The sequence below is a fragment of the Pristiophorus japonicus genome, chromosome 16 (assembly GCF_044704955.1).
Source record: "Pristiophorus japonicus isolate sPriJap1 chromosome 16, sPriJap1.hap1, whole genome shotgun sequence".
Lineage (NCBI taxonomy): Eukaryota > Metazoa > Chordata > Chondrichthyes > Pristiophoridae > Pristiophorus > Pristiophorus japonicus.
The window spans coordinates 121,355,929-121,369,622 of record NC_091992.1 but is presented as its reverse complement, the minus strand read 5'-3'; the positions used below and the strand labels follow the sequence as shown (position 1 = coordinate 121,369,622).

General features: G+C 39.0%; 1 protein-coding gene across 3 annotated transcripts in view; it reads right to left on the bottom strand.

Moving 5' to 3' along the window:
* The window catches only part of cyth1b (cytohesin 1b), a 270,470-nt gene that overhangs the window by 37,095 nt on the left and 219,681 nt on the right, over positions 1–13,694 (bottom strand). For 2 of the 3 annotated variants that reach the window (XM_070857776.1, XM_070857775.1), the window contains exons 5-9: positions 10,530–10,648; positions 5,686–5,766; positions 2,207–2,319; positions 1,435–1,583; positions 578–690 (exon numbers count right to left, since the gene is read on the bottom strand). In XM_070857776.1, the coding sequence (XP_070713877.1) occupies positions 578–690; positions 1,435–1,583; positions 2,207–2,319; positions 5,686–5,766; positions 10,530–10,648 (575 nt within the window). The remainder of the gene's footprint in view (positions 1–577; positions 691–1,434; positions 1,584–2,206; positions 2,320–5,685; positions 5,767–10,529; positions 10,649–13,694) is intronic. The other variant, XM_070857774.1, reaches the window with a different exon arrangement.

Below are 13,694 nucleotides of genomic sequence, written 5' to 3'. Positions count from 1 at the left end.
GAACCCACTGGGGGAAATTGCTTGGTCTAAAAGCAACTTACTTGAACTGTGTTCATGTTAGACTGGCTTAGTATAAACACGTATAGTATAGGTAAGATAATTTATCTTTATCCTGTTAATATTATTTGAACATCCAAGTTATTGCTTAATGCACCTGTTGTTTTTTTCTGAGAGTGAGGAGCTATTTAAAAGATCTGATGCTTCAACTGAATTGCTGAACTTTAGCTTGATTTGAAATATGTTGAAATGGCTAGGTTTAGTCCTTATATGCCCTAACAACATTTCAGGCTCTCTATAATCATGAAGAAAACTTAACTCTTAACAGATTATACTGTTTACAGTACCTTATAACAGTATTAATTTTAACATTATGTCCTTATATGGTTTTAACATATTGAAGTTAATATCCAACACTTTAAGCATTCATATTGCTCTTCACTGTAAATTAATTTCTTCAAACTACTTTCGTAAAATGCTCCAACATTTTTCATACTACACATTTCAACAGATTTATGGTCGTGAAATGATTACGATACTCAAGAAGGTAGATCTTCTAAAACTAATCGAAGTGAACTCACCTAACTTGAGGAGCCAGCCCTCTCGATCTGGGTTGAAGAATGTGTGGGTCAGGTCATTGCCATCATCTTCTGGAATTTTGAAGGGTTCATTCTTAATACTTTCATACAGATTCTGTTAACAAATGTCAAAATTATTTATATTGCATTAGTAACTTTAACAAGGTTAAAATAATACAACTTTTACAAACTTTAAGTTCGCAATATTGCATATATTTAACCTCCAGCCACATGTATGAATTTACTTGTCTAGAGTGCTACAATTGCCGACAAGTTTACTCATTGGTGGTGAGCATTTGGCCGTCATTTTCACATCAATGTCTGACCTGGTTGCAAGTCAGTCTTCCTAATCCGGGCTTATCATTGGTTGGGAATTCAGACTGGTTTAAAAAGCTGTTTCATTGGCTGAAAACAAACAAAAGCTGCTCTAATCTCATGAATGGATGATGTTAGCAGAGAAGCATTAGCAAACAGGATTTTAAACCCTAAGGTTAGAACAGGTTGTAAAATACAGAATTAAAATTAATAGGACAGTGAGAGAATAGAGAAAATGATAGAACAGGAGGAGAGATGGACAGCAACTTGAGCACAGGTAAAATATTGTTATTTTTATATCAAATTGTGTATTGGAGCTTTAATTCTGTGTTTTACCGTTAATACAGTAAAGTATTTCCTGGTGCTTAAGTATTTTTATTATTGTAATATTGTATAGTTCACTATCTCAGTAACAAAGATAAGTGTTTGGGAACCTGCCAGCAGCAAGGAATCCATAGTAGTTGCTAATTTCCCCTTTGAAAATACACGTATATTACGGTATACTGCCCCCAGTACAGAGTTAGTAATCAATTGCAATACTGACTCGCAGCAGTTCTTCAGGTAAGTCACCACCGTCATTTATTCCTCTGTTCATAAGAATGAACCTTTCTACACTGGGTTTATCCTTAACGTTTGGATTGTGTAGACTGGTATTCAGCATAATAATAGCAAAAGATAAGACGTAGCACGTATCTGTAAAAGAAAACTGCACTTTAGTTTCGTACAAAAGTTAAAACAATTAGTCAGAAAGTGCCCACATAGTGCCTCTGTTAGATGAGCACTTTTGGAGAACACTGTAAAATAACATTCGAATTGTGTTGAAATGTGAAAAGAACAGAGATACATAACTATTGTAAACTGAAAATGTATTAGTGCAAAATTTACAGAAAGCTCAAGATTTTGGGGGTGAAATTGCACTTTGTTAATAATAAAAATGGAAATGTTCATTATTAATATTGTATTTCATAATCTCAATGCATAATGATTGCTAAAATGGACAATTTTGTCTGTCAAATGGACAAAACAAAAAACAAAAAAGGAATTGTTTACAAAAGAAATGTTACCTTGTGCTACTTTTCCAGTGTTTTCCCTAGAAACTATTGACATGAATAGTTGCAAAATATTTTTTTGTCCATCTCCCCCTCCCTTACTATCCTAGGAGTTTAAGCAACAAAACATTCAAACATTTGATCTAGTGTTCCAATGAAAATACTAAATTGCACCTCATTATTTTAGTTCAAATTAACATTATAAATAAACTGCAAGTTATTATTATACTAACCGGGAGCAATGTACAAGACATTACCATGGCTTACCAGTGGACTGAAAGACTCCAGGGTTGCACTGACAGTATCGCTGTGCAAAAGCTTCCATCATTCGGTCAATCTTCTGTGCCTCTCCAGGTAACCGGAAGCTCCACAAGAACTGCCTAATGTTTTTGTATTTTTAAACAAATTATTTTTATTGAATTACTCATAATCAGATTCTAGATTGTAATTTACATTCTTTCAGTTGTCTGTTTGAGTTGAAAAGAATTACGTGCCAACATAAATCCTTCGAGAACCAAATCCTTTCTAATTTCTGAGAAATAAATGTTCTCCGTATTATCACCAACATTTCTTGAAGGATGTTGTACTGAATATTTCAGATTACAAGAACAATGTACATAATTTATGTAGTTTAATCGGTGTAGTGTCATCTGAAGCCAATAGAAAACCTAATCATTCAAAATATTTTTAAACATAATGACGTGGAAATCCAGGCCTTCCTGGGTCTGTACGAAGTTTCTATGGACCCGGGAGGGCATTGGAAAAGCCGGTTTTCAGCACACAATGTGCATGCGCTGAAAACCAGCTTTTTTGATCGGTCAAGTTTCTGGCTTGACAGATCTCGCACATATCGGGAGCAAGGACATTTGCAAGAGCAAGATTGCAGGATTTACGCATATCTTGCCCAGCAAATGTCCTCAAAACTCTTGCGCCTGATACAAGCAGGCACATAGCCTACTTTTACAGATGTAAGAGTTCAAAACATCAAAAACATGATTAAAATAAAATTTTTAAAAACATATTTATGTTAAAACCCTGCCCACTCAGGTAATTTTATTTTAAACCATAATTAAAACTTTTTTTTAAAAATCGGCAAATCTTTTTCTTTAAAAAACATTTCTATCAACTTTAATTTCTATAGTGTATTTATGTGAGGTGTTTTTTTTTAATGTTTTATGTAGTGTTTGGGGGTGTTTCTCATTCATAGTAATAGGAGTTTCAGACTTACGAAACTCCTATTACTATGAATGAGAAAATACTTTACCATGATTGGGTGTCCAGGCCCACGTGACTCCTGCGGACGTCCCAACATGAACGCGCTCCGTTGCGCAAGAAGAGAAGGCCTCGACTCCAGGATCTCTGGCAGGCATTCGACCAAAAGGTAGGTGCGCATCTTTTTACCTATTTTTAGTCGAACACCCGCGGGAAGAAGAAACCGGGATTTCTGGGCCAATAAATAAATCCTTGTAACTAGCTTATTTGGAACTCATTCATCTGATTTTATACATACAGTATAATCAATTAATCTACAAATGCATTTTATTCCAATGATGTCTTCTAATTTATATTAGTTCAATTAAGAGCACTCTATGTAATGAAATAGAGAGCTCAAAGAATCAACAGCAATGCATCCAATCATGTTTTAAAAATACCTACTCCACCAACTTTCTCCAGTCCCTTACAATCCACTCAAAGCTGTGACTCCCTTCTGTGATACAGTTCCACAGCTAATCACCCTCTGTACCGTGCCCAATTGGTCTTTTCTCACATACAAGCTTATACATTTGTGTTTCAGTTTTCTATTTTTTCAGTGAGATGGGAGACATCACTGTGAAACTCAACTATGTATTCATCTGATGTTAAGACAAATATGCTTAAAACAAACCTTGCTGGATAGCAATCAGAAGTGGGACTTTTGACCAATGTTCCCCATCCTCACCCAGACAGCATAATCTGCTGAAACCACCTAAGTCAGCACAGTCAAGAGATTGAACCAAGGAACATCTTGGTCTGTATGGCTCATTTACTGAATGGTTGGTCTATGGCCTTAGTTAGTGAAGCATTTAGAGAGCGCTATGCACACAAATCTGAATTGCATCCTCCAAACTGAAGTCAAGTGAAAGTTTCATGAGCTTGGAGATGCATAAATGAAGTGTTTATTTATTCCAAAATGTATTAATTTGACAATACAATACCCATGAATGCATTTTATATCCAAATGAAATCCAAAACAATCTAGTTCTATATTGAATGATAGTTCCAAAACTATAATTATGTCAATCCGTTGCCAACAGGTCTACAAATGTTATGCAAATCTGCTCATTTACCACTCTTCCTCTTTATGTATTCTGGTTGTAGCACATAAACTCTAACATTTGCTATAAGCAATTCATGATGTAAAAATAAGCTAGTGAAGTTTCTTTCTGATATTGTGGTGAATCTGCCAGGACATCCAGATAATAGACCGCAATAACGCAAAGGGTTATGGGCTAGAAGGTTTGTTGCAAGGGCCCTTTTGTAAAATGGCAATTGGGTCCCTCCACACCTGACAATGGATATATATATTTGACACAATACAAAGGCACAGTGGGGAAGAGCCACAGTTTAAAGCCCTTCCGCCATGATAAACCCAGGGGCTGGAAGCAGTATAAAACTCCCCTCAGGCTGTACTTTTAAACTTTTTGTATACATAGAGCACCATGATCTGAAAAAATCTATGTAGTGCCATGTATAATGCAAATTCTGTTTAGTAATGTATGTTGCAAAGAAATGTAACTGTACCCTCACCCATTCCGTATACCGTATAGTGCCACTAGTAAAGTAATTTGATGACTGTATTACAATGTATCCTGGATTGTACTAAAATGTACCTCGAAATGTAAAGCAAGCAAATGAATTGAACGGAACTGCCGTTAGCATCCAAATTTAATGCATGGAATTGCTGACCGCATCCAAATGTACTGAACTGTCTTCCAATGTATTGTGCAAATTTTTTATATGAATAAAGTATATTTTGAAATAAAAAAAATATATATTTTTAAATTTCAGTAGTTAAGATAAACAAACTTCCTTGCAGCTCTATGTGGTTATATTGGATCATTAATAATTAAATAACCCTTTTGTTAATCTAGGATTGCTTTAGCTTTTATAAAGTTACAATCACTTTAAATTGGTATCTTAGAGTTGGGAGATTTTGCATAAAAACAGATTTCCCCAAGACAAACTTGTATTGTTTATGTGTCAACTAACTGAGTAAAGTTGTTAATTTGCTACAAAACCAGTTGGAGATGTGTAAATAGGATATAAAATTTCTCAAAGTATTCTATGAAACACAATGTCAAACACACCTTGAGGTCATTTTTAACATGCTAAAATCAACATTAGCGGATCAATAGTCAACCTAAAAATCGGGTCGGTAGACTTACCATCTGCATTAACCCTGCGATCACCCGCTGCCACCTCCACAGGCAGCAGGCCCCTTTTAGCCATTATCTTACTGACTGGCAGAGCAGACACGAGCGGCCAAATGGCCTAATCCTGCTCCTATTTCTTATGTCTTTATGTTTAGTATACAAATACGGGTCTCCTATGAGGCCCTGGAAAGGGAAGCTTTAAATTATTTTTCTGCCGCCAGGAGGAACAGGACACTCCGTTGGTGGGCCGCCTGAAAGCTAAAATCCATCCCTTGTATATATATCTTTATATAATTTTATATATTTCTTTATATCATTACTAATCGTTCTTACCGCAAGGCCTGCACCAAATTTAAGTCTGTGAATTCATGAAGCTCCACAAATACATGGAGAACTTTGATGTTGAAGTCATCCCTGCAAGAGGACAGAATGCAATGTTTTGTTAGCAAGAAGATCTGGTAATTATTGCATTTATTTGATCATTTTCATAAGTTTCTTAGAATAATACAGCACAGAAGGTTGCCAGTGAGTCCATCATAGCTGTGCCAGCTTCTTGAAAGAGCTATACATTTAGTTCCACTCACTGGTGTCTCCCTGCAAGTTTCTAAGCTATCAACAAAGAGAGGTCGCAGATCTGTGCTAAGAATTCAAAAAAATGAATGATTTATATTACAGCTATATAAAATTACTGCATTTGTCATGTTATGATTATTAATGCAGAATGCAATGCTGACATCTAATGATTGACACTGCAACATTAGGTCAATATTACTGCATTATTACAGTACCTCTCCATGGGCATCATTTTAACAAATGAAACCTTTTGCCAGGGAAACTAGAATCTCATTTAAATTAATGTAGCCAATTCAATTCAAATTAGCTTTCAGATGAATTTGCCAAATCGACACACTTACCCATTTATATTAAGTACGCAGCTTTGAAGTTGCTAGGTTAGGTTTCAAAAATAATAGTGCGTCAGTTTGAAGAAGATGCACAAACCCACAATCAGCAAGTCATTGGCAGCTATGCTTTGTAGATTGGGAAGACATCCTAGATTTAGTCTCTGACTACAGGGCTTAATACTACTGTGCAATTTCTATAAATATGGGATGCGTATTTAGGACTTTCTCTTCTGCAACATCTTAACACTCTGGCATTCACATTGCCACTTTCAGCTGCTGTACCATAAATCATAGCGAGGGTAAACCAATGTTATATTCTTTCAAACATATGTACGGGGCTTGCAGTGAAATCGATTATTTTAACCAACATAACTCTTAAAGGTCATTGGGGACCTTAGAGCTGTGAAACATAACCTCTGGTAATTGATCTAATTTGGTACTTCATTCCCATCTTTAATGAGACCTCAGTCCCAGATGCGAAAGATTATAGCTAATAGTTTTACACACTAACCCACGTGCATCCCATATCTATCCTAATGTTCATTGTTGAGCAAGTCAAGTCCACTGATTCAACGGTTTTCAAAGAGAAATGATGGAATTGCAGAATTCAGTCATAATGTACTGACAGGCCTAATTGTAAACAGATGGAATCGCAGAAATATGATCTGCAAAACACTAGTAAAAACCCCATATACGAAACCTGATGAAAAGGCAATGCAAGATTATTGATGAGAGAGATTGATCTTTATCTGGACTATCCCAGCATGCTTCGCAATGACAAACAGACATGTAACTCAAGTGCTTTAACAAGCTTATTTTCCATTGACCTCCAAACTCTATATTGTCGTGTTCACACATTAGGAGACTCAACCTTGGTAGTCTTCCAAGGAAAAGGAGATAAAACACTTCCCTGCTGATCTCTTTTTTTTTTGAACAGATAATTTATGCTTGCCTTCAGTATTCTCATTGGACACTTTCTAAACGCAATTTTAACTTGAGGCGCACAAATTGGGGGGGGGGAGGGGTTGGAAGCAGCCCACTGCGCACCCAGTTACGACTGTGAGGCCACAGCCATTTTGAGGCCTAGGTCTCATTTGCAAATAACTGGCGAGCTACAGGTGTCCCCATGCAGCTTGCTGCTTCTGGAAGAACAGGGAATCAGGCAGTTTCCACGCTGACAGTAGGAGCATGGTGGTGGAGGGAAGTCTCGCACAGGATGGCAAGGGTGCAGAGATTTTTGTGGGCCCAGGCAGAGCACTCCTGCTCGTCCTAAACTCACGAAAAACATTTCCTGGGCCACTTTCTGAGCAGCCTCCAGCGGACCCTTTTAAGGACTGCTGGTTCAGCCACTTAACGCCTGGTATAAACAGGTGGAATGTGGGCCAAATATGCTTCACCAATTTGTACCTCTAAGTTTCAACTGGGGTCCTATGTACATCATAGGACTCCAATCTTTGTATTAAAAGTGACCTCCCGCATTCAATAGGAGAACACTCCGGCCACACAATTCAGGACCCTATTCACAATGGCAACAGCCGGCACGCCAGCGTTAATGGGTTAGTATGTGATCCGATGCCATTTTGAGGTGGGCGGGTACCCTTAAAATCGGCTCTTCAGACTTTGTGTTGTGATGTGATGGTACATGTACAACAATAACATTCCTTGTATAAAGAAAATAGCTGAGTCTTTAATGAAGTGGATAAAGGTGGGCATCAAGCAGGAAAAAAATAATTTGATGGAAGAAGCTGCAAGTATGGTTGAAGAGAAGGCCTTTGCAGAAGCTTATGGACTGGAGATTTTTGGCTATGAGGAAAGAATGGAGATGTTAGGTCTGTTTTCTTTCTAACAGAAGAGGCTTAGGGGAGACCTGATTGAGGTGTATAAAATTATGAGGGGCCTGAATAGAGTGGATAGAGTGCCTGTTTTCCTTGGCAGAGGGGTCAACAACCAGGGAGCATAGATTTAAAGTAACTGGGGGGTGGTTTAGAGGAGATACGAGGCAAAATTTCTTCGCCCAGAGGGTGGTGGGGTCTGGAACTCACTGCCTGAAAGGATGGTAGAGGTAGAAACCCTCACCACATTTAAAAGATACTTGGATGTGCATTTAAAGGGCCCAAGTTTCCCCAGGAGTTGCTCCGTTTTTTTTTTGAAGTAACTAGATTTTTTTTGGTGTTTCTTAAAAATCTCAAACTCTGCCCATTTAATTTGCTCCAGTGTAAGTGAGTTAGTTAGGTTTTTTTTTAGTTTTGTTTTTTTTCCCAAAAGGGGGCGTTATCAGTCACTTACACCTGTTTTGGTCATTTAAGCAAGGTTAGACAGCTAAAAGTTACTCCAAACTAACTTAGGCCAGCGTATGTGGCCATGTGGCCGTACAGAAAAACCTTGCAGTGAGTTAAGAAATCAGCGCAGGTAGCCAGAGATGGGGGGGGGGGGGCGAGGGGGGAGGGAAGTGAGAGAACCTTGCAAAGCACTAAACACCTTCACAACAACATTAAAGAAGCATAAGTACATTTAAAGCACCAAGCACTAAACAAAGCACAAAAATAAGCATTCAATAACAAATAAAAAAATACAAGGAAGCTGAGAGGACCTGCACCAAGCACCAAGACTTACAAAGCACTAAACAACTAGATTAAAAATGGATTGGTAAACTAGCAAATACATTATAGCAAGTCCTGTAAATAAGAGTTTTCCGAAGGACATTTTGATGAGCAGGTTTATTCTATCCACTGAAGCACAGTGTGTTTTACTTCCTTGCAGAATGTTTTTATATGGTATTCTTGTACCAATAAAGGCACCTTTATCAAAAGGTTACACGAATGTTTTATATGACATTTAAACTATTTAATTTTTAGAATTTTATACTCTAAATCTCTGTGTCTGCTGTTTGCCTTGTTTGGTCTTTAGTTCCAGTCTGACAGGCTTTGCTGTTGGATTTGGCTTACACTACCTCTCCCAAGATCTAACAATAAAGCATTGTTTTGTTCAATATTTGCTGTATATGAGCAGATGCAGCTTCTGGTTTGCATTGTTAAAAAAAAATGTTCATGGGGAGGGGAATTTAATTTATCCAGCGCAATGTAACTTTTCTTCTTAAATATGAAGCCGTTGAGATAGATTTACATATTTATGATCTAGATTAGTTTTATTCCAATTCCATTTTTAACTCTCATCAATTATCTGAAAATATTATAACCCAACATTATGACTTGCTTGATTTTGGGGTTTTATTTTGGACTGAGCATTTATGTTCGACAAAATTATGCACATTCAAGAACTATGTACGCTAGCAACTGTGCCAGAGGATTTCTGCCAGCATGCTGATAAAACACCATAATGGCCAACACTCAAGTACTTGCAATATATCAACATAATTTCAATTTTACTTACAAATACAGATATTCTGGTAGCTAATCTGGCCGCCGATGAAGGAGCCCATTCGGCCAGGGCTAGCGTGCTTCGGGTCCCTCCCACACAGCCTGCAGAGTACACGCAAAGATTGTGGGGGCGAGGAGCTGTTGCACATGCGCGCGCACACTAGAGCGCATGTGCAGAGGTCCCGGCACTGTTTTCAGCGCCGGGACCTGGCTCCGCCCCCCACTACTTGTGCTTTGCCACGCCAAGGCCTGCGACGTTCCAAGGAGTGGGGAGAATTCCTAGGTAAGTTTTCGGCACTGTTTTTAGTGTAGAAAGTCGGCGCACCTCATGGCTGTTTTAACAGGGGGGGGGGGGCAAACTTGGGCCCAAAGTGTCGTAACCTAAAGGGCTACGGATCAAGAGCTATAAAGTGGGATTAGGCTGGATAGCTCTTGGTCAGCCAGCGCAGACACGATGGGCCAAAATGGCCTCCTTCCGTACTGTAAATTTCTATGATTCTATGAAAGCAGGGAGATAGTTGTCATAGTAATGAGATTTTGGAAGAGAGCTCCAGATGGCTGGGTTGAAAGAGCAGCCACTGATGATAAAGTTGAAAATGAAAAGTAATCTAGTGCACGAGTCGAGAAGTGGAGCTTGCCAAGAATGGAGGTGATGGTGCACAGGACTTTATGCGTGAAAGCACGTGAGCAACAGAGTTCCAAGTAAGTTGTATTTTTTGGAGGCAGGCTGATCGGAAGAGGAGAACATTGGAGGAATTAGTCTCAGGTTTGAGCAGGATGCTGAGATTCCACACCTCCAGATTTAGTTTGAAGGGGAGATTGCGAAAATTGATGTCTTGCTGCTATAATATAAACTTAATCTAAAGATTAATACAGAAAAGAATCGAACGAATATTACCTCTCTCCTAGGTAATCCCCAATTGCAGTCTTGTTTAGTCCCTCTCCTTTGTACAGAAACTGTGCAATATCCCCTCGTGTGTTCTTTAAAAGCTCATTTTCAATCAGGAATTGAATCCCCTGCAACAAAGAATATATTGGAATGATTGATTCTAAAACATTAAGTATCAGAGCATTAATTTTAAGCTATTCCAGGTATTACAAAATATAGTGCAGTACAGAAACATTGAGGCAGTAATTGGTTAAGGCCCAATCTTAGAAGTGATTGCACGGATATATTATAATCAAAGGACTCTGATTAAAAAAAGGAAACTTAAGAATATAAGAAATAGGAGCAGGAGTAGGCCATTTGGCCTCTCGAGCCTGCTCCAATTCTAAGTTTGAATTTACAACCTCTAGCATATACCAGCTATCTGCTTTGGGCATTTTTATGATCTTAATATAGATTACATGATCCTATGTCTATAAACTATGTGAGGCAAGAAATTTGTGTTCATCTCCTGTCAGCAGTGTATGCTTTAGTATGTTGCCCTGGTTTTCATATTGGTTAAAAATGCCATTCTCTCACAATCAAGAGGGCTGATAGAAATTAAGGCTTTTTTTTTTTACTGCTCTGTTTCAAGTCACTTGTGGGATTCCATAGGAAATGATGCATGCTCAAGAGTTTTAAATGTGTTTATGAAATCATTACACCAAATTAATTTAGAAATAATCTACATCTGATTTACAAGGAAGCTGAGAAAAGTAGCTATTATAATGAATTTTGAGCTTTTTTTCCCCTTGCAAATATGCAATGCATGAGAATGCTCACTTTTGCATGGAATATTAAACAATTACAAGATCATTTTTCAATTATATTAGAAAGAAAAATAACAATTTTGCATAACAGAAACAATTCAATGCATCAGTGCTCAACTGTTAGCTGTCAATTATTTGGAAACATCCAGGAAAAAGATGCTGAGCATTAAGGCAATTACTGTAATTAAACTTTTTTTTCCATTATAGGAGATCTGCCTTCTGTGCCGTTTTGGCTAGCCTCCAATAAATCCCAAAATGTGCTTTAATAATGGCACTCCCATGATAAATGAGTATCATACTCCAAGAAATGACCAAGCTGTCAATGCAGTTTTTAAAAATTCATTCACGGGATGTGGGCGTCGCCGGCGAGGCCGGCATTTATTGCCCATCCATTTGCTGAATATCCTTTGCTGAACACACAACCTTACACACGTTAATGTCGTTGAACAAACTACGGTAAGGATTTTTTTTTGTGATTTTAATAAAATACTGTGCTTTTATTTTCTCCACTCTTTTTGTTATCATTCACTGACCAAAAAAACAGGCAAACGGCCTGTTGCCATTGCAAATCTTTATATTCTGCCATCATCATCATCACAGGCAGTCCCTCGAAATCAAGGGAGACTTGCTTCCACTCTAAAAGTGAGTTCTCAGGCGACTGAACAGTCCAATACGGGAATTATAGTCTCTGTCACAGGTGGGAGACAGTCGTTGAAGGAAAGGGTGAGTGCGGAGTCTGGTTTGCCGCACGCTCCTTCTGCTGCCTGCGCTTGTTTTCTGCATGCTCTCGGCGACGAGACTCGAGGTGTTTAGCGGCCTCCCAGATGCTCTTCCTCCACTTAGGGTGGTCTTTAGCCAGGGATTCCCAGATGTTGGTGGGGATGTTGCACTTTATTAAGGAAGCTTTGAGGGTGTCTTTGAAACGTTTCCACTACCCACCTGGGGCTCGATGCCGTGCAGGAGCTCCGAGTAGAGTTTTGGGAGTCTTATGTTGGGCATGCGAACAATGTGGCCCACCCAACGGAGCTGGTCGAGTGTGGTCAGTGCTTCGATGCTGGCCTGATCGAGAACACTGACATTGGTGCGTCTATCCTCCCAGGGGATTTGCAGGATCTTGCGGAGACATCGTTGGTGGTATTTCTCCAACGATTTGAACTGTCTGCTGTATATGGTCCACATCTCTCAGCCATACAGGAGGGCGGGTATCACTACAACCCTGTAGACCATAAGCTTGGTGCAAGATTTGAGAGCCTGATCCTCGAACACTCTCTTCCTCAGGCGACCAAAGGCTGTGCTGGCGCACTGGAGGAGGTGTTAGACCTCATCATCAATGTCTGCCCTTGCTGATAGTAGGCTCTCGAGGTATGGGAGACCTCACAAAGGCCTTTGACACTTTTAACCGCGAGGGACTATGAAGCATCCTCCTCCATTTCGGCTGCCCCCAAAAGTTTGTCACCATCCTCCGCCTGTTCCACGACGATATGCAGGCCGTGATCCTGACCAACAGATCCACCACAGACCCAAACCATGTCTGGACCGGGGTCAAGCAGGGCTGCATCATCAAGCCAACCCTCTTCTTGATCTTCCTCACTGCAATTCTCCATCTCATGCTCAACAAGCTCCCCGCTGGAGTGGAACTAAACTATAGGACCAATGGGAACCTGGTCAACCTTGGTCGCCTCCACACTAGACCCAAGTCTATCCTATCCTCTGTCGTCGAGCTACAGTTCACGGATGATGCTTGATTCTGCGCACATACAGAGGCTGAACTCCAAGCCATCGTCAACATCTTCACCCAGGCGTACAAAAGCATAGGCCTTACACTAAACATCCGTAAGACAAAACTCCTCCACCAATCTGACCCCGCTACACAGCACTGCCTCCCGGTTCTGCCATAAGAATGTGATCAAGAGCAAGCTGGGTTGGGGTAATTTCTGAATTTTGTTGTATATTCTAAAAAAAATTTTAAATCAAACTTACAAACAAAATACCTTTACAATTGTGAACTAGATAAAAATAATAAAGGTGCATTAAACCTCTTGAAATATGAGTATACAATCAAGATAAAAGGAGACAAAGTAAAAAAAAATTCCTTCTAGCAAATTAGAACAACCTCTCTTGTCTTTCCAAACCCCTCTAGGACCAATAACTTGTTTTTTTTTTTAATCAAGACATGTAAAATCTGAAAGCTAGTATGCAAATATGCAAGTATGACAACAGTGCCATTCAATCTGAAATATCAGATAATTCACAATAACACTGCATTAACAGAGAGCTTATTCAAATGGCTATAATTATATGATGGAAAGTAACATACAGTAATAGGATTAGACACTGCCATCAGCATTTTCTTTTACAAAGAAATTAA